Below are 21,851 nucleotides of genomic sequence, written 5' to 3' on the forward strand. Positions count from 1 at the left end.
CTGGTGCATTTTACCATGTCTCATATATGAGCATTCAGGTTTGTATTATGTAAAAGGGTCTGAAAAATGAATAGGCATGGGCTTCCCTGGTGGCACAGTGGTTGAGAGTCCACCTGCTGATGCAGGGGACACGGGTTCGTGCCCCGGTCCGGGAAGATCCCACGTGCCGCGGAGCGGCTGGGCCCGTGAGCCATGGCCGCTGAGCCTGCGTGTCCGGAGCCTGTGCTCCGCAATGGGAGAGGCCACAACAGTGAGAGGCCCGCGTACCGAAAAAAAAAAAAAAAAAAAAAGAATAGGTAAAGACAAACATTCAGTGCAAAAGACATAAACAGGCAATTGAGTCAAATGCACAATGAATATGTAAAAAACATGGTAACTCACTAGTAGTCAGAACAGTGCAAACAAAAATAATTTAATAAAGTTTGCGTATCAAATTGGTCAAGATAAAAATAATAGCAATAATCATAGACAGTCCTGGTGAAGATATAAATAGGTCCAAACTTTCTGGAGGTTAACTTAGTCATCAGTACCAAATACCCTAAAATAGGTATTCCCTTGAGTCCTGAATTCCAGTTCTGGGAATTTATTTCAAGAAAATTAGCATGAATATGCTTAAAGAAAAGATATTAAAAAGTTAATACACTCTAGAGGAAATTAAATGTTCTCTCCTTATTTTCTCTTTTCACTAGCTTCCCAACTACCTCTAGTCACTTGTACCATGAATAATGAATGAGTTGCCTTCTGGGGGGGAGAGCGCAGGATCACTCTGCATGGACAAGGAGGGTACCGAGCAAATCTCAAGTTCCATCCACAATAACAGGCTAGAATTTAGGGGAAAAAGGACTGAACTGTGTGTTTGCTCCCCCTCTCCTTTTTAACAGGCTCCTATTAAATCCCATATCCCCTCTCTACCTCTTTGGAAAACATTATTTTACAAAGAAAGAGCCTCACAGTTTAAACTGCTGAGTTTCACCCTGCAGCTGCTGCCAGGGCCTTAACTGTAAAAGCCAATCACCAAAAGTGAATAAAGCAGCCGAGACGAAAACCCACCTGGATGCTGAGATTGCTACCTGTTCCTGCCTCCTTCTGGGTCGGGGGGCTGGCCAAGGATGGCTCCTGGGACACTGGGAGAAGGGCAGGGAGATACCAGTGGGGGAAACAGGAAGTCTGTGCTTCTCCACACACGGTGAGGGCCAGGCTGCTGAGGAAAGGAAAGTGAAAGTAATTGGGCAGATCGCGCGGAGCTAAAGGCAAGGCCGCACGCAGTCCCGGCAGCCTCCCTCCACCTCCGGAAACTCGTGAGATTCCCAGGGCATTTGGGGGTCGGGGGCGGGGGTTGCTGCCTATCGGGCCCATCCTGGGGAGGTGGGTACAAAGGGGAGGAGGCATAGGGTCCAGCCCGCGCGTCCCCGGGGAACTGGGAATCCACCATCTATTTGGTGGATTACCCACTTTTATTTCCCCAGGACGCGTCCTCCTTCTATACTTTTTTGGGGGGTGATGAAAATGAACCTAAACTGAATTGTGGTGATGGTGATTGTTACACAACTGAATAAATTTACTAGAAATCATCAAACTTAAAAAAAACAGACCAAAAGACAAAGGGGAGGTGCGGTGACTCAGAAATGCCTGTACTTCGTCCGGATAAAATGATTACCCAAGAAAATTGAAATCAAAGGAAACCTGAATATAAACTGAACTCACGCAGTGGTAGGCAGCAGAACTCCAGGCAGGAAAGTGTGTTGGGGCCAGGCTGGCAGTTGGGAGCTGGAAGTGTGTGGAAACTGGATCGAGGGCAGAGCCAGGGCCAGGAGAAGAGTCTAGGGCAGCCACTGCAGGGAAGCAGGGAATGCCCCCCTCCACACATCCGATGAAAGATTTCTAATGTGCGTTGGCATGTAGGGTCTGTGAGAAACCCTTTAATGTAGAAATCTGTTTAACTTTATTAAAACCAATGATTCTCAAATGTATTCGATCCATGGGTTCCCCCTCCAGGACACCTATAAGGTGTCCTATCCCTCAGAAAAAAAGATGGGAAACACAGTTCTAGGGTCCAAGAATCCTTGAAACTAAGGCTAACCTACAAGAGCTCAATTTTACTGAAGTATAAAATGCATTCAACTTAAGTGTGCATGTTGATGAGTTTTAACAAATGTATTGGGTTGTCCAAAGTGTTCATTCAGGTTTTTTCATAACATCTTAAGGAAAAACCCAAACGAAGTTTTCGGCTAACCCGATAATTACAACCACAATTAAGATATAGACCATTTCCATCACCCCAGAAAGTTCCCTTGTGCCCTTTGCAGATAGCTTCCTCCCCAACCCAGCATCAGGCAGTCACTGATCTATGATGTCTATGATATCTATGACTATCACTTTTCTATGACTACAGATTTGTTTTGCCTGTATTAAAGTTTGACATAAATGAAGACACACGGCATGCACCTTTTTTTTTTTTTTTTTTTTTGCGGTACACGGGCCTCTCACTGTTGTGGCCTCTCCCGTTGCGGAGCACAGGCTCCGGACGCGCAGGCTCAGCGGCCATGGCTGACGGGCCCAGCCGCTCCGAGGCATGTGGGATCCTCCCGGACTAGGGCTCGAACCCATGTCCCCTGCATCAGCAGACGGACTCTCAACCACTGCGCCACCAGGGAAGCCCCGGCATGCACTTTTTGATGTATGGCTTCTTTTGCTCATCATAATGTCTGATCACCAGGATGTCACCAACATAAGCGATACATGTGATGTTCTTTGAGAGATCCAGGTGATACAGATCTCTTGGAACTACGTTACGACAAAGAGCGGGTGAGTTAATATAACCGCAAGACAAAACTGTAAATGAATCATCTTATCTGTCAAGCGAGAATGAAAACGGTTTCTGATCCTCCTTTTTAATCAGAATGGAAAAAAACACATTTGTCAAATCGATGGCCACATACCATGACCTGGGCTAGGGATCTTTCTGCCTGGACTGCCTATTTTCTGATTTCAGTCCTCCAGCCTTTTTATAAATTCTTTGAGCTACCCAATATACTTCTAAGAAATTGATTTTCTGTCTGAGTTAGTCCGAGTCAGTTTTGGTTACTTGTACCTCCAAATCCCAACAGATTAAAAAGTTGGTAGCAGAGAGTGAATTGTGGGCAACAGATCTTCACAGAAATGTGATCCATCTGGGATGGGTTATCTGACCTGGTAGTGAGCATCCCACTAGCGCTCAAAGATGGGAGTTTGGTAGACTATGGCGAGTTAATAGCAAATTAACTGATAGCACTGGATTGTGATCAGGACTCTGCAATTCACACCTATATTCCAAGTGTCAGATCTCAGCACACTTAACTAAGTGGAAAGAAATTTTTCAGGTGGAAAGAAAGCACTGACTCGCCTTCAGAGATTGTCACCGACTTGACCTAAATCTGGGTGGGAGAACAGAGCAAGGAGGCAGGTCAGAATCTTCTCATCCCTCGGGTCATATGGAAGGAAAAGGAGACAACTCTCCCGCTCCATTAGGAGTCAGGGACCAACTGATGGTCATCAGTGGGCTTGGTCCAGGCACCCCTGATCTTATCCCAGAGAGAATGATTGTCTAGTGAACACAGAGAAAAAAAGACAGTGGAAATCAGAAGCCAAAGTTCCTATTGTTATCTGGGCTAATGCAGGATATTGCCAAGTAAGATGCTCTTGTAAATTTGACAGGAATACCCTGTAAGTCCTAGTCTTACCACCATCAGCTGAGGAACACCAAAGGCCTTGTGCTTATAAGCAAAGAAGCTGGCTTATTTATGTCAGCTGGTCTAGTCTGTGTCAGGCCTTGTCAGGGACACTGTGCCCAGCGGAGGCCAAAAGCCGGGAACAGTGGTGTCCAATGGAGACATAGCTTACTAGCTTCTTTGCCCACCAAAGTAAGGGAGAGAGAGAGGCAGGCAGTCCCACGTGGGTGTAGCAGCTGGTAGGCACACGAACCCTGCCCACTGGCCTCATCATGTCCTAGAATTTGGAATCTGTTCCAGCCAGATTTGGGTTCACTTTTTGGGGGTAAAGAGAACAGACAAGGGCAGAGGGGTAGAAATCTTTTGTCCCCGACACTTGGCAAACATATTTATGCAAATTTTCTAGCACATCTATAATGAGCCAGAAGAAGGCAGAGTCAGTGGTACATACTTTGGAAACATACTACTTTGAGGCTTCCCAGTTCTCACCTACTTTGGCCCACGGCCCTGACCAAGACCTTGGATTCTACAGATACCTCGACTCCCGTTCATCTCTGTCTTTGACCCATTGTCCTGCCTGGATTTCTAGTCCTCTGGTTTTATTTATTTTATTTGTGCTTTGCTCCCATTTCTTTATCTTTCAACTTTATGCCGATGTAGTGTGTTTTTCTAAGTGGCTTCAAATCCTTTACAAAATGAGGGCTGGGGCTTCCCTGGTGGCGCAGTGGTTGAGAGTCCGCCTGCCGATGCAGAGAACGCGGGTTCGTGCCCCAGTCCGGGAAGATCCCACATGCCGTGGAGCGGCTGGGCCCGTGAGCCATGGCCTCTGAGCCTGCGCGTCCCGAGCCCGTGCTCCGCAACGGGAGAGGCCACAACAGTGAGAGGCCCGCGTACCACAAAACAAACAAACAAAAAAACAACAACAAAAAATGAGGGCTGCATCTAAGTGAAAAAATTAGGTGCAAACATAAATGTAACAGACTTGTTAGCTAGCATCATCACGTTGTTCTTTAAGGTGTAGGTAGTCTCAGTTCCAGACCTTTCCCCGTCTAATGAGAAGCCTGTCACTTTCTTAGAGATTTCAGTGACTATTTGGAGCTCAGTTTTTTCCCCAAGCACTCCTGGCTACATTTGTAAAGTGCCCACATATTCAAGAAAACTTAGACTTGCACATCAGGCTTCTCTGCCCAAACTTAGCACTTCCTTCTGGTTGTAGGGATTGGGAGGGTTCTTTCTGGCCTCTGGTTGCTTTCCAGAAATTTGAAGAATATTTTCCCCAGGATTTCGGCTCTCTCCAGTCCTATGTCTGGACACTGGGTCTAACTCGTCCAGTCCAGGCTCACTACGGTGCTTGGCCAGCCCATGGGCCTAAGAGAAGATCTGAAATGTCTGGCTTTTTCTTTTTTCGTCTCACAGTCACCTTGGCAAGACGCAGAAGCAAATGTGGCATTTTCTTCCTCCCCGTCGCCACTATGCCATGTCACCTCAAAACAAATTTGATCTGTTGGAGTTCAAGAGACTTTCCTGCCCTCTTTCCTTTGCGGGAACAAGTGGTCCCCTCTCTTCCCTGGATGCCGGGAAATGGCCCTGCTCCTCCTCCCCGGGGCTGAGAGTGGGCGGAGGGAAGACCAGCGTGTCGGTGCAGCTACATCACACAGTGCAGCTATTTCACTTTCCTTTTACCCTTTAGGTGCCACGCCCGAGGGATCCATCAATGGGCAAACTTTCTGGTCAGAGCTCCTGGAAAGGACAGAGGCAGTGAAAATCTAATCCAGAGTGATCTTAGGCCAGCTCTATGGCCTAAGGAGAAGATGGCAAGTACAGGTACCCCCCTCAGCTGCAGGTTAGTCCTGGCCTCCTGTGCCCAGCATCTCTCCTAAGGCTGGCATCTACACTCATTATTTCTGTCTTCCCAGCCTCATTCTATAGATATAAACAGAATGGGTGACAAATCAATAAACAGTGAGGAAGTAAGATTTCAAAAATCGCAGTGGATTAGCCGTTGCAGTGGAAACTTAAGGACACCCTGACTCACATCACTTTCTTCTTTTCTTGTTAACTGCCATGCAGCTGGGTGGGCACTGTTGGAATTCCCTGGTCCCTCTGGGGCTTGCTACAAGGCTGGATGATTCCTTGTGCCTTCTGAGCCCTCTCATTTCCCTCATAACCTCCTTGATCCCTACCTCCAAAGACAGGTCTGTAGGTAAGAGTCTTTTCAGAAAAATTTACATCCAAATTGAACTCCCAACTGTTGTAAAACCTTTTTCTAGTTTCTGGGTAGTGGGGGGCCAGTTTTGTCAGAGCCCATCTGTGTGGCCCTGAGTCTGAGTCAACTCAGTACCTCTGAACACTCGATAGGAGGAACTGAAAGTAGATGGGGCTCAACATGCATGAATGCAAACAGGCAGGGAGGGAGCAGCTGCTTTTTCTATTCTGGGATGTATTACACATCTGCTTAGAGAAGGAGGGAAATTTGTCTTTTCAAAAGAGAAGATATTATTGTCAATCATCAATCCATTATTGTTGGTAAAAATTAAAGCAATATTAAAATGTGTGAAAACTCCTCTAAGCTGGGGCCATTTCTGGTGCTGGCTGGGCCCCAAGAAGGCAGCGGCATTGCTACTGGCAGCAGTGCAGCCTGGCAGGTCCTTAGCACCCAGCACCCTTTCTCTTGGAGGCTGACAGTGCATCCCGCCTCTGCTACCCACCTGTACCTGAGAGATGGGAAGATGAGCCAGTGGAGCTCAAAGTCCAGCCAACCTTTGGCCTCCAGGCAGGAATAGAAAGGCACTGAGAGGTGAGGGTGGAGTGATGCTGACCTCATAGAATGACTTAGGAGGTGTTGCTTCTGCTTATATTTTCTGGAAGAGATTATTGTTGAAATGGTTTGGTAGAATTCACTTGTGATACCATCTGGGCCTGGTACTTTCTTTTTTGGAGAGCTATTAATTTTTGATTCAATTCCTTTAATAGATATAGGCCTATTCAGATGATCTATCTCTCTGATCTATCTCTCTGTGTGAGTTTTGGCAGTTTGTTTCTTTTAAGGAATTTGTCCATTTTATCTTTTATCAAATTTGTAGGGATAGAGCAGTCCATAGTATTATTTCTTTATTATTTTTTAATGTTCATGGGACTAATAGTGATTTAATGTTCGTGGGACTAATAGGGGCTAAATTGGCAATTTCTGTCTTCTCTTTTTTTCTTTGTTGGCCTGGCTAGAAGTTTGTCAGTTTTATTGATTTTAAAAAATCAGCTTTTGGTTTCATTAATTTTTTTCCTAATGTTTTCCTGTTTTCAATTTTATTGATTATTACTCTAATTTTTATTATTTCCTTTCTTCTGCTTGAATTAGGCTTAAATTTCTCCTTCTTCTCTAGTTTCTTCAGAGGGAAGCTTAAATTATTGATTTAGATCTTTCTTCTGATATATACATTTGAATGCTACACATTTCTCTCTAAGCACTTTTGTGCTGCATTCCATAAATTTTGTTAAGCTGTGTTTTCATTTTAATTTAGTCCAAGTTATTTTTAGATTTCTCTTGAGACTTCTTCTTTGATCCTAGAAGTATGCTGTTTAGTCTCTAAGTATTTTGGAATTTTCCAACTCTATTTCTGTTATTTCTACTTTAATTCCATTGTGGTCTGAGAACATAATTTTTCTGATTTCTTTTCTTTTTAATTTGTTAAGATGAGTTTTACAGCTGAGAATGTGGTATATTTTGGTAAATATTCCACATGAACTTGAGTGGTGTGTATATTTTGTCACTGTTGAACAGAATAGTCTATAAGTGTCAGTTAAATCAGATTAATTGATGGTGCTGTTCAGGTCAGGTGACTTTCTGCCTGCTTGTTCTACCAATTACTAAAAAAGGCATATTGAATTCTCCAACAGCAAGAGTGGATTTGTCTGTTTCGTCTTGTAGTTCTATCAATTTTTGTCTCATGTACTTTGATGCTATTTTGTTAGTTGTGTACACATTGAGGATTGCTGAGTCTTCTTGGAGAAACTGACCCTTTATTTTTATATAATGCCCCTCTTTGTCTCTGACAATTTTCCTTGCTCTGAAGTCTTTTTCTGAAATTAATATAGCTACCACAACTTTCTTTTGATTACCGTTGTCATGGCATATCTTCAGCCCTTCACTTTTAACCTATCTGTGTTTTATATTTACAGTGGCTTTCTTAAAGGCAACATATAGTTGGGTGTTATTTTTTTTCACTCTGTCAATTTCTGTCTTTTAATTGGTATATTGAGACCATTCACATTTAAAGTGATTATTCATATGGTGAATTAAAATCTACCATATTTGTAACTGTTTTCTGTATTTTATAACTGTTTGTAACTGTTTTTTTATTTGTAACTGTTTTTTATTCATTGTACTTGTATTTGCTTCTATTTTTTCTTCCTTTCTTTTCCTGCCTTTTGGTTTTAATTGAGCATTTTGTGAGTCCATTTTCTCATCTCTCTTAGTATATTGATTATACTTCTTTTAAAACATTTTATTGGTTTCCCCAGAGTTGGCAATATATATTTACAACTAGCCGTATCCACTCGAAATTACAATATACTGCTTCATGGTCAGTGCATGCATCTTACAACAAAATGTCACCGTTCCTCCCTCCCGTCTTTTTAACACTGCTGTCTATCATTTCACTTATCCATTTACTATAAATCACATAGTTCTTATCACATTGAACAAACAGCTATTTCTTAGATCAACTTAGAATAGGAAAAATTTTTTAAAATTATTTAGTCCTATTCCTTTATTCCATTTATTCCTTCTCAGATGCTCTTCCTTTCTTCATGTAGATATGAGTTTCTGACCCATATCATTTTTCTTCTGCCTGAAGAACTTCTTTTAACATTTCTTTCATGGTAAATCTTCTGGCAATAAATTACCTCAGTTTTTGTTTGTTTGAGAAAACAGTGAACATGGTTAACCAGGTGCTGGCTCTGAATTCTTAATTTCAAAGGATATAAGAGTCCAGATTGGAGGTTTTTTTTTTTTTTTTAATCACTTCAAATTTTTATCTACATTTTCTCTTGCATGGTTTCTGATGAGAAATCTGATGTAATTTTTATCCTTGTTTCTCCAAGGGTAAGGCTCCCTGCCCCCTCTCCCCCTCTCTTCCTTGGGGGAGACATTTTCTCTTTGTCTTTGTTTTCTTCAGTTTGAATATGAAATGACTCATAGATACTTGGTATTTATCTAGTTTGGTGTTTGCTGAGGTTCTTCAATCTGTGGTTTGTTGTCTGTTATTAATTTTGGAAAATTTTTGGCCATTACTACTTCCAATATTTCCTCTGCTCTCTTTTCCTTCTGGTATTCCACTTATATATATCTATTCTTTTTGGTATTCTTGGATATTGTGTTCTGTTGTGTTTTTTTCTCCTTATACTTTTTCTCTTTGTATTTTAAGTCATTTCTATTGACATATCTTCAACTCATTGATTCCTCCTTCAGCCATGTCTAATCTACTGATAAGCCCATCAAAGGCATTCTCCATTTCTGTTGTAGTGTTTTTGATTTCTAGCATTTCCCTTTTTGTTATTTCTTCAAGTTTCCATCTTTTTCCTTACTTAGCCATATGTTCTTGCATGTTGTCTGCTTTTGCCATTAGAACCCTTAACATATTAATTAGTCATAGTTATTCTAAATTCCTGTCTGATAATTTGAAAACCTGTCATATCTGAGTCTGGTTTTGATGACTGCTTTGTCTCTTCAGACTGTTTTTTGTCTTTTGGTATGCCTTGTAATTTTTTTGAAAGCCAGATGTGATGTATCAGATAATAGAAGCTGAGGCAAATAAATGTTTACTGTGAAGTTTTATGTTAACCTGGCTAGGAGATGGGCCATGTTTAATGTTTTTTCTGGCTTTAGGTGACAGAGGCTTCAAATTCCTCTAACGTTCTCATTTTGTGTCCCCTATTTTCTTTGGATTTCCCTAAGAGCTCATTAAATAGAGCCTTGCAGCTCTTTCATCTGTAATCCTCAATTATTATACTGGAGCCCTATTGATGTAGTGGTAGGGTACTGGGGAGAGAAAGCATTCTTTAATCTTATGATTAAATCTCAATCTTGTAGTGGAACTGTGTTCCTGGACTGTAAATTTTAGAATGATTTCTTAGCTATTTCCCCTTCCCTCACCCCATTAAATGAGACAGAAGCCTAGAAGGAGCTGGATTTCGGTAACTGACCTTCCCCTAGGTCAGATAAGTGTTGGGCAAAGTGTTTTCCTCTGGAGAGTAGACCGGTGTTATGGAGAATGCTCTGGGCTGTTTTAAAAAGTTTCCTTTTCCCCTCTCCCTCTGCCAGAGCAGAGGATTTTTCTTGGTTCTTCACCATGAGTACCTGGTGGGGTTCCTGGAAGTAAAACCAACAAAAGATTGGGGGCTCCCCTAAGACAGTGGTCCCTAGGAGTTTCTCATTCTCATGGAAGTCCACACTCAGCCTCCAGCAAGTCATCAAACTTATCATTTAAGTGTTCGTATGGTCTATGACTCTAGTGGCTTCCATTCCAGGTAGCTGATCTCATCTGTGATTCTCTGGACTTGTCTATCAATCCAGTTTTTGGGGTGACAGTTTGACCTATGGCCTCAGTTTTCCTGTACATGCCTGAAATTCATTGATTTTCAGTTTTTCAGCTTTTTTATTTTTGTAAGGATAGGAGTGATGACTTCCAAGTTCTTTGCAATGTTAGAGCTGAAGCCAAAAATGAACTTTTTAAACCACTGCAAGTTAGATTTGTTTCTTAAAACAAAATTTTTGTTTTAAAATTTTGATTTATTGTAATATCGTCTTATAGCTAGAATATGTACCTATTCAATTTTTCTTTATTATTTAGATCAATTCAGGGCCAAATACTTGGTATGTTCTTGTGTTTAAGACCAAGTTATTAATACATATTTTTGCAATTTTTAAAACTTATATCCCATATATCTTTTTAAATATACTTGAGGAGTTAAAAATTGAAAGTGAAATTTTGTAACCACCATGAAAGATTTGTCTATTAGCAGTCTTAAATGTTGTTATTAAAATACATATATTGTGAATTTTGCTTTCTATCTTGTTTGCCTTTGTCTAATGTCACTTGCCCATTTTTTGACTTTTGACATTTTTAATGTCACTTTGTTTTTTGTGTGTCTTTGGTAGTTAGACTCTATTTATACTTTATTTCATTCATACTCTAAGATGGTAATTTAATCTGTTTTAAATGACATATATCTTTTGCTTATAAATTTTGGGGGCACTTTTAATATCTAATGTCTCTTTGTTTTCTCTGTTTAAGAAAAACAGTATGTTTTCTTTACTTTTATTCTTTTGTAAGATTTATAGTCCCATTTTGACTCTATTTGTTACCCTTATGATTTCTAATTAAGTCTCAAATATATATTGGGTTGGCCAAAATTTTCATTTGGGTTTTTCCATGAGATGTTATAGAAAAACCCATATGAACTTTTTGGCTAACCCAATATTTCTCTGATTGATAGCATCAAATGTGAAACCATGCCATTTGAGTTCAGCATCTTTGAAATAAATCATTTAACTCAGTTTTTTAACTTGCCCAGATTCAGTTTGTTAAAATTTTTAATATACTCTGAAGTTTTAGATTAAGATTACTATAATTTTACTACTGCATACAGTATATATCCTCTTCCTAGAACAAGGCTTCTCAAATTTTTTGATTTTAGGACCCCTCTACATTCTTGAATATTATTGAGAATCCAAAGAGCTAGTTTTTGTTAATGTAGGTTATACCTATTACTATCTACCATATTAGAAAGTGGAACTTTGAACACTTAAATATATTTATTTATTCATTTTAAAATAATAATAATAATGAACTCACTACCTGCTAACATAAATGACATATTTTATGAAAAATAACTGTCTTCTAAAATAAACTAAATTAGTGAGATTAGCCACCCTTCACATCTTTGCAAATCTCTTTAATAGCTGGTTCTGTAGAAGACAGCTGGTTTCTCCTATCTGCTTCTACATTCAATCTATTGTGATACCAGAGGCCGTGTATTCTCTGGAAAAATCCACTATACATTTGTGAGAGTAGGAGAGAGAAAAAGGGTAAATAACATCTTAGTATTATGAAAACAGTTTTGACTTTGATGACACCTGAAAGGGTCTTGCACAAAATCCCAGGGTCCCCAGACCATACTTTGAGAATCACTGTTCTAAAATAATTTTTGAAATGTACTTTTTTTCTCAAATGAAATTTACAATTTTTAGACGTCAGTATTTTTTTTAAATAGACCTTTATTGGAGTATAATTGCTTCACAATACTGTGTTAGTTTCTGTTGTACAACAAAGTAAATCAGCCATATGCATACACATGTCCCCATATCCCCTCCCTCTTGAGCCTCCCTCCCACCCTCCCTATCCCACCCCTCTAGGTCATCGCAAAGCACTGAGCTGATCTCCCTGTGCTATGCGGCTGCTTCCCACTAGCTATCTATTTTACACTTGGTAGTGTATATATGTCTATACCACACTCTCACTTTGTCCCAACTTATACTTCCCCCTCCCCGTGTCCTCAAGTCCATTCTCTATGTCTAAGAAGTCAGTATGTTAACTGGTTTTAGTGGTGCCTTCCACTTCTTTCATTGATATAACAGAACTTTGCTCGTATTGATTTCCTGATTCTCTTATTATAGGGTACCAGCAAATAATTTCTTCCAGACAGTGTGTCAGTAAGAATGGGGTAGATTATTCTATTGGAACAAACATTTCTAATATCTCAGTGAGTCACCGGCTACTTAAGGGAACACTCATCTTGGACTGTCTCTAGCTGATGAACAGCCGCCATCTGAAATGACAGCCACCGTAGCAGAGAAACAGTGAGCATGGCTCACAGGTGCTGGCTCCAAATTCTTCTGCCAAAGCTACACCCATCAGCCCAAGGAGGCAGGAAGGTGCAACCCTACCTTTGCCCAGAAGTAAAGAAAATAGAGCATTGAAAGCTGTGTGACTAACACAGAGGGTGCATGAGTAAAATGTTTGCTGAGCCTCTGCACAGCTATTTTGCCTTCACACATGAAAGACTGAACAGGGGGTATATTTTTTAGTCATTTCCTTTTACTTCTGAATCTACACACTTGCATGACTACTTTTGACATCTAGATGTTTCAAATTTACTTTTCATTTTTCCTTTAGAATTTTTTTTTTCCAGCTATGTGCTGGGGAAATTCCCTTGTCTTTATTTTATGACCATTTTAGTTAAACTTTTAAAAAAATTTTCAGCAATCACTTTAAATTTCCAGGCCCATTATCTTATTTTCTTGTTTTTTCTTCATGGCATCCTGGACATAATATCTTCTCCAATGTCTATGAAAATTGTTTTTTAGAAACTCTCTTCTGTTTCCTGTAATATTTCTGTTTGTTCTGGAGTCATTTTTGCTCTCTGCTCATCTTGGTTCTGCCCCTTTGTGCTGTTAGTTTCCACAAATATCTGTGGCCTGTTATTGTTTGTTCATTCTTAAGGGTGAGGCACTGATAAGCTAGCTTGGAACTGCATTTAATGAGATGGGCTTGAAAACCTGTGGCTTTGCTGGGTAAATCCCAAATGCCCGAAGGTAAAGACCTTTTTTTCTGAGTCATTTACATTTTTCTTAAGAGGAAACCTCTAGTTTCTTGCCTGGATGCAGGAGTTCTGTATGGTGGGGTCAGGGAGGAGTTGGGGAGCACATTGTTTTGTATTTTCTCCTTTCAAACAATCCCTCTGTTCTCATTCTTGCATCTTCTTCCCCACCTCCACTACCTCCCCAGGGGCCTGTAAGACACACTGGGCCCCTCTCTGACCTCTAGGAGCATCCTCCACCACAGTAATGATGAATGCTCTGACCACTTTTTCTTTTTCAGACTTTGGTTTAAGTTTTTCATCCAATCCTCTTCTCTTTGTCATTGTGACTCTAATTTCTTTACTATCATTTTAGAGAACTCTCCAGTGAAAGAGGGGGAAAGCACTTGTTTTCAATCAGCTATCTTTAAGCAAAAACATTTTTTTAAGAAATTCAGTGAAGGAATGGATTTTATTCTATCCTGATGCATATTTGGAGAATGGGAAGTTCCAATGACCCTTTTATGGTGGGATAAAAAAATCCTATGAGTCTTTGCAACTTTTAGAAATACAGAGAAGTTTACTAAGACATTATCAGCAAGGGGAACAATTTATCAAGTAAGAATCGGAATTATAAAGCTTTTTGAGTCTCTAAATTACTTCTCACAGGTGTGGTTATGTTTGAAATCCAGAGGTCTTCTATTTCTTCATGTATATAACATTTCCACAGGAAGGTTTAGATATAGAGCAACCTGTCCTAGTTTTGAATATTCATACAAGTCTCTATATTAGACCAAAGAAAAAGACATATTCTCAATATTAATTGAAACTTTATCAGAGGAGTGTCTTTGACCTAATTTTATGATGTGGAATGCCATTCCTGCCTCTGCAGTTACAGATGGGAGAGGTCTAGCTCCTTTACACCTTCCTGAGATTTATTCTATTTGTTATTAACTAAGAAGACTTGCAGTTCAGTGGTAGGTTCTGTAGTATTATCTCAGTTTGTTTTTTTATTTCTTTGTAACTTTTTTTTTTGTACTGTGTATTCATCAGGGTTCTTCAGAGAAACAGAACCAATAGGCTGTGTGTGTGTGTGTGTGTGTGTGTGTGCGTATATATAGAGAGAAAGAGATATTTATTGTAAGGAATTGGCTCACACATTAATGGAGGCCAGCAGGTCCAAAGTCTGCTATGCACCAGCAGGCTAGAGACCCAGCAGAGTCTCTGAAAGCAGTCAGCTGGAGAATTCCTTTTTACTCAGGGTGGCTGGTCTTTTTGGTTTATTCAGGCCTTCAGCTGATTGGATGAGGCCCACCCACATTATGGAGGGCAAACTGCTTACTCAAAGTTCACCAATTTAAAATAAAATGTTAGTCTTATCCCCCAAACCCTCCACGTTGAGACATAAAATTAACCGTCTGAGTATCATATAAATCCTTGTAAAACTTTTACAATTTTAAAATTCAATGTTTTCCGAAGATAGTTTGGGTGAAAGTCTTTTTACAGTAGTTTTGATTAGCACAGGGTAAACCCTTTCACTTCTATGTACAAGGCTTCCTTAAGCCCAGTGTATTCTTCTATTGCACACTTGATTATTCTCTAAGTAAATAAATTCCATCTATTCTGGTCTTTGCACAAGAACATCATTTTGCACATGTTGGCCCTCCATTGAGTGCCTATCATCAAAAAGAATGCAAATAACAAATGTTGGCTAGGATGTGGAGAGATGGGAACCCTCCTGAACTGTGGGAATGTAAATTGGTGCAGCCACAGTGGAAAACAGCTTGGAGGTTTCTCAAGAAACTAAAAATAGAACTACCATATGACCTAGCAATTCTACTCTTGGGTATATATCTGAAAAAACCAAAAACACCAGTTAGAAAAGATACATGCACCCCAATGTTCCTAGAAGTATTATTTACAATTGCCAATATAAGGAAGCAACCTAAGTGTCCATCAACAGATGAAAAGATAAAGAAGATATAGTGTATATGTATACAATGGAATACTACTCAGCCATAAAAAATGAATGAAATTTTGCCAGTTGCCACAACACGGATGGACTTGGAGGGCACTATACTAAGTGAAATAAGTCAGATAGAGAAAGACAAACACTGGATGATATCACTTATATGTGGAATGTAAAAAAATACAACCAACTAATGAATGTAACAAAAAAGAGGCAGACTCACAGATATAGAGAACAAACTAGTGGTTACCAGTAGGGAGAGAGGGGGAAGGGGGAATTTAGGGGTGATCGACTCAGAGATACAAACTATTGAGTGTAACGTAGGCTACAAGGATATATTGTATAACACGGGGAATTATAGACAATATTTTGTCATAACTGTAAATGGAGTGTAACCTTTAAAAATTGTATAAAAATATATGTAGTAAATATTCATGTAGAAAAAAGAATAGTCATTATAATATATAATTTTGTATATAAAAACATTCAGAAGCTGTAAAAAATAAAGAAAGAAAATAAAATCTTCTGACCTCCATGGGCCACTCAGAAACTCAATGTCTACTTTCATATTGTGTCTTTGTTTCTCAGAATGACCACAGGGGACCAGAACCCCGAGGAGCAGAACCCAGAGGAGCAGTTTTTCTATGAGTTCATATTCAGGCTCTTCAAAGAAAATAAGGTGGAGATTGCAAGTGTAATAACAAAGCCGTTTCCTTTCCTCATGGGCCTCCGAGATCGGGGCTTTATCCCTGAGCAGATGTATGAGGTAAGTGAGGAGAATTCCCTCATGATAACCTGCCAAATTTAGGATGCAATGAGCAGGCTAAAAGTCCTCCTATGAACAGGGACATTCGCCATCCTATAAGTTAGGGGGTGAGAGGAGAAGCAACATTACAGACAACATCCCTTCTTCTGTAGTAAACGAGGGAGGCGCATGGCGATGGAGATCTGGCAACATTGGAATGGCGAGTAGGTAGGGAGCATCTTAGATTTTTTTTTTTTTTTTTTTGGCGCTACATGGGCCTCTCACTGTTGTGGCCTCTCCCATTGTGGAGCACAGGCTCCAGACGCACAGGGTCAGCGGCCATGGCTCACGGGCCCAGCTGCTCCGCGGCATGTGGGATCTTCCCGGACCGGGGCACGAACCCGTGTCCCCTGCATCGACAGGCGGACTCTCAACCACTGCGCCACCAGGGAAGCCCTTAGATGTTTTGATACAATATGATAACAATAACAAAATTACAGCAAATAAGTGAGTTGGGCAACATTTCATTACAAAGCCTTCTTATTTTATGCACTCGAACCTGAAGTGATTGAACTCATAGGGAAGTCTTGTCACGGTAGGATAAATTTGGAAGCAGATGCTTGCTGCTCTCTCTCCAAATCGTTTCTTGCACTTTAGACATTTCCGGATACAGAATACAGGTAAAGGTTAGCAATGGGCCTTCCTGGGGATACTGAGGACAAGTTTTCTTTTTGCCTTTGTGAATTTTCTTTGCCCTTTGGCAATGTTCACAGAAGGGGAGAGTGGTTACATGGTTTCCTGGAGGGAAGGGCAGTGGTTATTGTTTGGTCAACTAAATGGCCTGTCAGTACCAGTAATGCCCACTCCTGAAGCATCCTGGCCAGGCTCTTAAAGCCCCCACACAACATTCTACTTTGAACCTACTTTTATTCTTCCAAATTGCTCTCTTAAATGACCATCAATGTCAGAGAGGCAGGTTAACAAAATAAGAGTCTATTTTTATGATGGAGAATATTTTAGAAGTCATCCAAATATGTGTAACATTCTAATATTTCACCAGAGAACAATTAGTCTATTTATAATCTGAGTCTCCTATAACCCATACACTCAAAGCTACATAATTCACCATTCAATATTTTTAAGCATTTTCAAGAAGCTTGTAGAAATCTGGTCCCTGTGGAAAGAGTGGTGTATGATGCTCTCAATGAACTGGAGAAGAAATTTGACAAGACAATTCTGGATGCCCTGTTCAGCAGAGTTAACCTGAAGGCCTATCCTGATTTACTTCAGATTTGCAGAAAGTTCCAAAATGGTAATTATAACTTTCAACAGCTTTTGGGGGTTCAAGTCCACTTCATTCACTGATTCATTCATTCACTCTTCATTATATTTGACAGTTATTATATTGAGTGACTACTACATGGCAGGCAGAGAGAGAATACAATAGAGAAGAAAACACACATGACGTGTGTCCTCATGGAGCTTACACATAGTGGGGGTGACACCTTAGCCAAGTAATCCCACAAATGATTGCTCAGCCAGGACCTGAATTTGGTGCTGAGAAACATAGGATTTGAGTCTCTACTTTTCTGGAGGAAGGCATGAATTATGCCTTTTGTAGGAAAGGAGGTAGCCCTATCTGATACTTGCAGACATGTTCAAAGATGGTAAGATTTTCTTTGTATTAAAAGATTTGTCATTCAATGCAGTACTGTGCCCGAACAAAGAATGGAGAATTCACAAGATAAGGCCAGCACATACCATGCATTGGGGAGGGGGCAGCATGTGAAAGCTACAAAGTAGGAAAGGAACAGTGGACCTGCAGAACCATGTGGCTGAAAAACGGAGCATGGGTGGGAGGGCTTGGAAGCTCGTTCTGGAAAGGGGAGTTGGAGGTGATTTTTGAGGGTCTAACACCCTATGCCAAGGAATTTGAAGTTTATTATTTGGGAAATAAAGAAGTAATAAAGGATTTTTAAACAGAGAAAAAGTAAAAGAAGTCAGTATAAAGAATGAGATGTGTTTATTTGTGAAAATTATATCTTGTAAAATAAGAGCTATCATTTCTCCAATGCAATATCTAAGTCAGAAAAAGGAATAAAGGAAATCAAATACCTAGCCACAAATTTCAAGTCAATATTATATTTGTAGCCAGACATCCCCAGGCCATGGGTAGGAAGGGAATGGCAGTTACCTTTACTGCCCACATCTCAGGGGCTCTGATCCTCTCCCTGTACTGTACGGATCCCCCTCCCTGGACCCCAGGACCCACATCACATGTGTTAGTTTCCGGGGCTTCCTGTGCTGAGATCTCCTACACATGAGGCTTGCTGCTGCCCTCAAGCTGCACTGCCCACTGCTTGGCTCAGCGCAGCTGCCCACCTGCCCCCAGGGGAGGCTGCCGCTGGTGCCTCCCAGACCCTTTTGTCCACAGGAGCTTAGGGTCAGCAGCCCAGAGCCAAGATGCTGGTAAAAGGGGTCAGAGAAGCCTCCTGTCCCCCATCATTGAAATGCCTGCAACTGTAACACAACTGTACCTCCTGGGGGCAATACCCACTGAGGGGTCAGGGCAGTAAGGAGATGCTTTTTCCATCCCCAGGACATGTTGACTTCATGCCTAGGCCTCCTTCTGTTCTCTAAACCTCTCACCCACATAACATTTACCCCCATGTCCTCTTCCAAAGTTGGCCTGGACATGAAGTCAACGTGTCTTGGGGATGGAAAAAGCAGCTCCCTACTGCCCTGACCCCTCAGTGGGTATTGCCCCCAGGAGGTACAGTTGTGTTAGTATTCACTTCCCATCTGTGCCTTTCAGAAAATTTTTATGTCCTGTCTGTGGCTTTCAGAACGTGTCTTTCCTTGTTTTCTGGATCTCTCCCCACCCATCCTACCCCAGGGAAGTACTAGTTCCTCTTCACTGTATGTCTCTTTATAACCAGGTCTTCTTCCCTGACCCAAGGTCTTTTTTCCTTCCTTCCTTCCTTCCTCTCCCCCTCCTTTCCTTCCTTCCTTCTAAATCTCCATCTTCGAAAGATGTTAGGATTTTTCTTCTATAATGTAGGTGTATTTCTCTAGAAATACTAGCTTTCTCCTGAAGAAATCCCTCTGCTTCTTCCCTGGTCTTAGTTGCACATAGAATTTACAAAACACATTCCACGTGTATTATTTATTTTAAATTGGCTTTCACTGTTTTCTGATCATTTTCCACTGTCCATTCTTTTTTGTTTGTTTTTTGACATCTTTGTTAAAGTATAATTGCTTTACAGTGGTGTGGTAGTTTCTGCTTTATAACAAAGTGAATCAGTTATGCATATACAGATGTCTCCATATCTCTTCCCTCTTGCATCTCCCTCCCTCCCTATCCCACCCCTGTAGGTGGTTACAAAGCACCGAGCTGATCTCCCTGTGCTACGCGGCTGCTTCCCACTAGCTATCTATTTTACGTTTGGTAGTGTATATATGTCCATGCCACTCTCTCACTTTGTCCCAGCTTAACCTTCCTCCTCACCATATCCTCAAATCCATTCTCTAGTAGGTCTGCGTCTTTATTCCCATCTTGCCCCTGGGTTCTTCTGACCATTTATTTTTCCTTTTTTTAGATTCCATATATATGTGTTAGCATACGGTATTTGTTTTTCTCTTTTTGAGTTACTTCACTCTGTATGACAGTCTCTAGGTCCATCCACCTCACTACAAATAACTCACTTTCGTTCCTTTTTATGGCTGAGTAATATTCCATTGTATATATGTGTCACATCTTCTTTATCCATTCATCTGTTGATGGACACTTAGGTTGCTTCCATGTCCTGGCTATTGTAAATAGAGCTGCAATGAACATTTTGGTACATGACTCTTTTTGAATGATGGTTTTCTCAGGGTATATGCCCAGTAGTGGGATTGCTGGGTCATATGGCAGTTCTATGGTTAGTATTTTAAGGAACCTCCATACAGTTCTCCATAGTGGCTGTACAAATTTACATTCCCACCAACAGTGCAAGAGGGTTCCCTTTTCTCCACACCCTCTCCAGCATTTATTATTTGTAGATTTTTTGATGATGGCCATTCTGACTGGTGTGAGATGATATCTCATTGTAGTTTTGAGTTTCATTTCTCTAATGATTAATGATGTTGACCATCCTTTCATGTGTTCGTTGGCATTCTGTATATCTTCTTTGGAGAAATGTCTATTTAAGTCTTCTGCCCATTTTTGGATTGGGTTGTTTTTTTTTTTTAATATTGAGCTGCATGAGTTGCTTGTGTGTTTTGGAGATTAATCCTTTGTCAGTTGCTTCATTTGAAAATATTTTCTCCCATCCTGAGGGTTGTCTTTTGGTCTTGTTTATGGTTTCCTTTGCTGTGCAAAAGCTTTGAAGTTTCATTAGGTCCCATTTGTTTATCTTTGTTTTTATTTCCATTTCTCTAGTAGGTGGGTGCAAAAGGATCTTGCTGTGATTTATGTCATAGAGTGTTCTGCCTATGTTTTCCTCTAAGAGTTTGATGGTGTCTGGCCTTACATTTAGGTCTTTAATCCATTTTGAGTTTATTTTTGTGTATGGTGTTAGGGAGTGTTCTAATTTCACTCTTTTACATGTAGCTGTTCAGTTTTCCCAGCACCACTTATTGAAGAGGCTGTCCTTTCTCCATTGTATGTTCTTGCCTCCTTTATCAAAGGTAAGGTGACCATATGTGTGTGGGTTTATCTTTGGGCTTTCTATCCTGTTCCATTGATCTATATTTCTGTTTTTGTGCCTGTACCATACTGTCTTGATTACTGTAACTTTGTAGTATAGTCTGAAGTCAGGGAGCCTGATTCCTCCAGCTCTGCTTTTCGTTCTCAAGATTGCTTTGGCTATTCGGGGTCTTTTGTGTTTCCATACAAATTGTGAGATTTTCTGTTCTAGTTCTGTGAAAAATGCCAGTGGTAGTTTGATAGGGATTGCATTGAATCTGTAGATGGCTTTGGGTAGTAGAGTCATTTTCACAATGTTGATTCTTCCAATCCAAGAACATGGTATATCTCTCCATCTATTTGTATCATCTTTAATTTTTTTCATCAGTGTCTTATAATTTTCAGCATACAAGTCTTTTGTCTCCTTAGGTAGGTTTATTCCTAGATATTTTACTCTTTTTGTTGCAGTGGTAAATGGGAGTGTTTTCTTAATTTCACTTTCAGATTTTTCATCATTAGTATATAGGAATGCAAGAGATTTCTGTGCATTAATTTTGTATCCTGCTACTTTACCAAATTCATTGATTAGCTCTAGTAGTTTTCTGGTAGCATCTTTAGGATTCTCTACGTATAGTATCATGTCATCTGCAAACAGTGACAGCTTTACTTCTTCTTTTCCGATTTCGATTCCTTTATTTCTTTTTCTTTTGTGATTACTGTGGCTAAAACTTCCAAAACTATGATGAATAATAGTGGTGAGAGTGGGCAGCCTTGTCTTGTTCCTGATCTTAGTGGAAATGGTTTCAGTTTTTCACCATTGAGGACAATGTTGGCTGTGGGTTTGTCATATATGGCCTTTATTATGTTGAGGTAAGTTCCCTCTATGCCTACTTTCTGGAGGGTTTTTATCATAAATGGGTGTTGAATTCTGTCGAAAGCTTTCTCTACATCTATTGCCATGATCATATGGTTTTCCTCCTTCATATGTCCATTCTTTTTTAAAACTTGAGAGGTGCATTCAATGTGGAACAGCTGTTAGATTCCAGGAGCAATGTCAAGCCACAGGTCACGTGAGATCCACTGAAGTTCAGGGTTCCCTGAGGGCTGGAAGCTTCCCCCTGAACTATGGGAGTCAAGGATGTCCTGGATGTGTAACTATGAGAGGCAGCTCTTGGTCACTGTCTG

General features: G+C 40.4%; 2 protein-coding genes across 17 annotated transcripts in view; one reads left to right on the forward strand and one right to left on the reverse strand.

Moving 5' to 3' along the window:
• SP110 (SP110 nuclear body protein) overlaps positions 1-1,148 on the reverse strand; it is a 46,709-nt gene extending 45,561 nt beyond the window's left edge. For all 8 annotated transcript variants that reach the window (XM_081242957.1, XM_081242956.1, XM_081242955.1 and 5 more), the window contains exon 1: positions 1,051-1,148. The gene's annotated coding sequence lies outside the window, so the exon portion shown is untranslated. The remainder of the gene's footprint in view (positions 1-1,050) is intronic.
• A 73-nt stretch (positions 1,149-1,221) lies between these two features.
• The window catches only part of LOC308621982 (nuclear body protein SP140-like), an 86,107-nt gene continuing 65,477 nt past the window's right edge, over positions 1,222-21,851 (forward strand). For 8 of the 9 annotated variants that reach the window (XM_081242940.1, XM_081242945.1, XM_081242948.1 and 5 more), the window contains exons 1-4: positions 1,222-1,298; positions 5,398-5,550; positions 15,841-16,018; positions 17,141-17,309. In XM_081242940.1, coding sequence (XP_081099066.1) covers positions 5,519-5,550; positions 15,841-16,018; positions 17,141-17,309 — 379 coding nt within the window. In that variant the 5' untranslated portion in view covers positions 1,222-1,298; positions 5,398-5,518. Of the gene's footprint in view, positions 1,299-5,397; positions 5,551-6,483; positions 6,505-15,840; positions 16,019-17,140; positions 17,310-21,851 lie in introns of those variants that run through there. The other variant, XM_081242944.1, reaches the window with a different exon arrangement.

This window comes from Mesoplodon bidens, assembly GCF_964165515.1.
Source record: "Mesoplodon bidens genome assembly, chromosome: 8".
NCBI classification, from domain to species: domain Eukaryota; kingdom Metazoa; phylum Chordata; class Mammalia; order Artiodactyla; family Ziphiidae; genus Mesoplodon; species Mesoplodon bidens.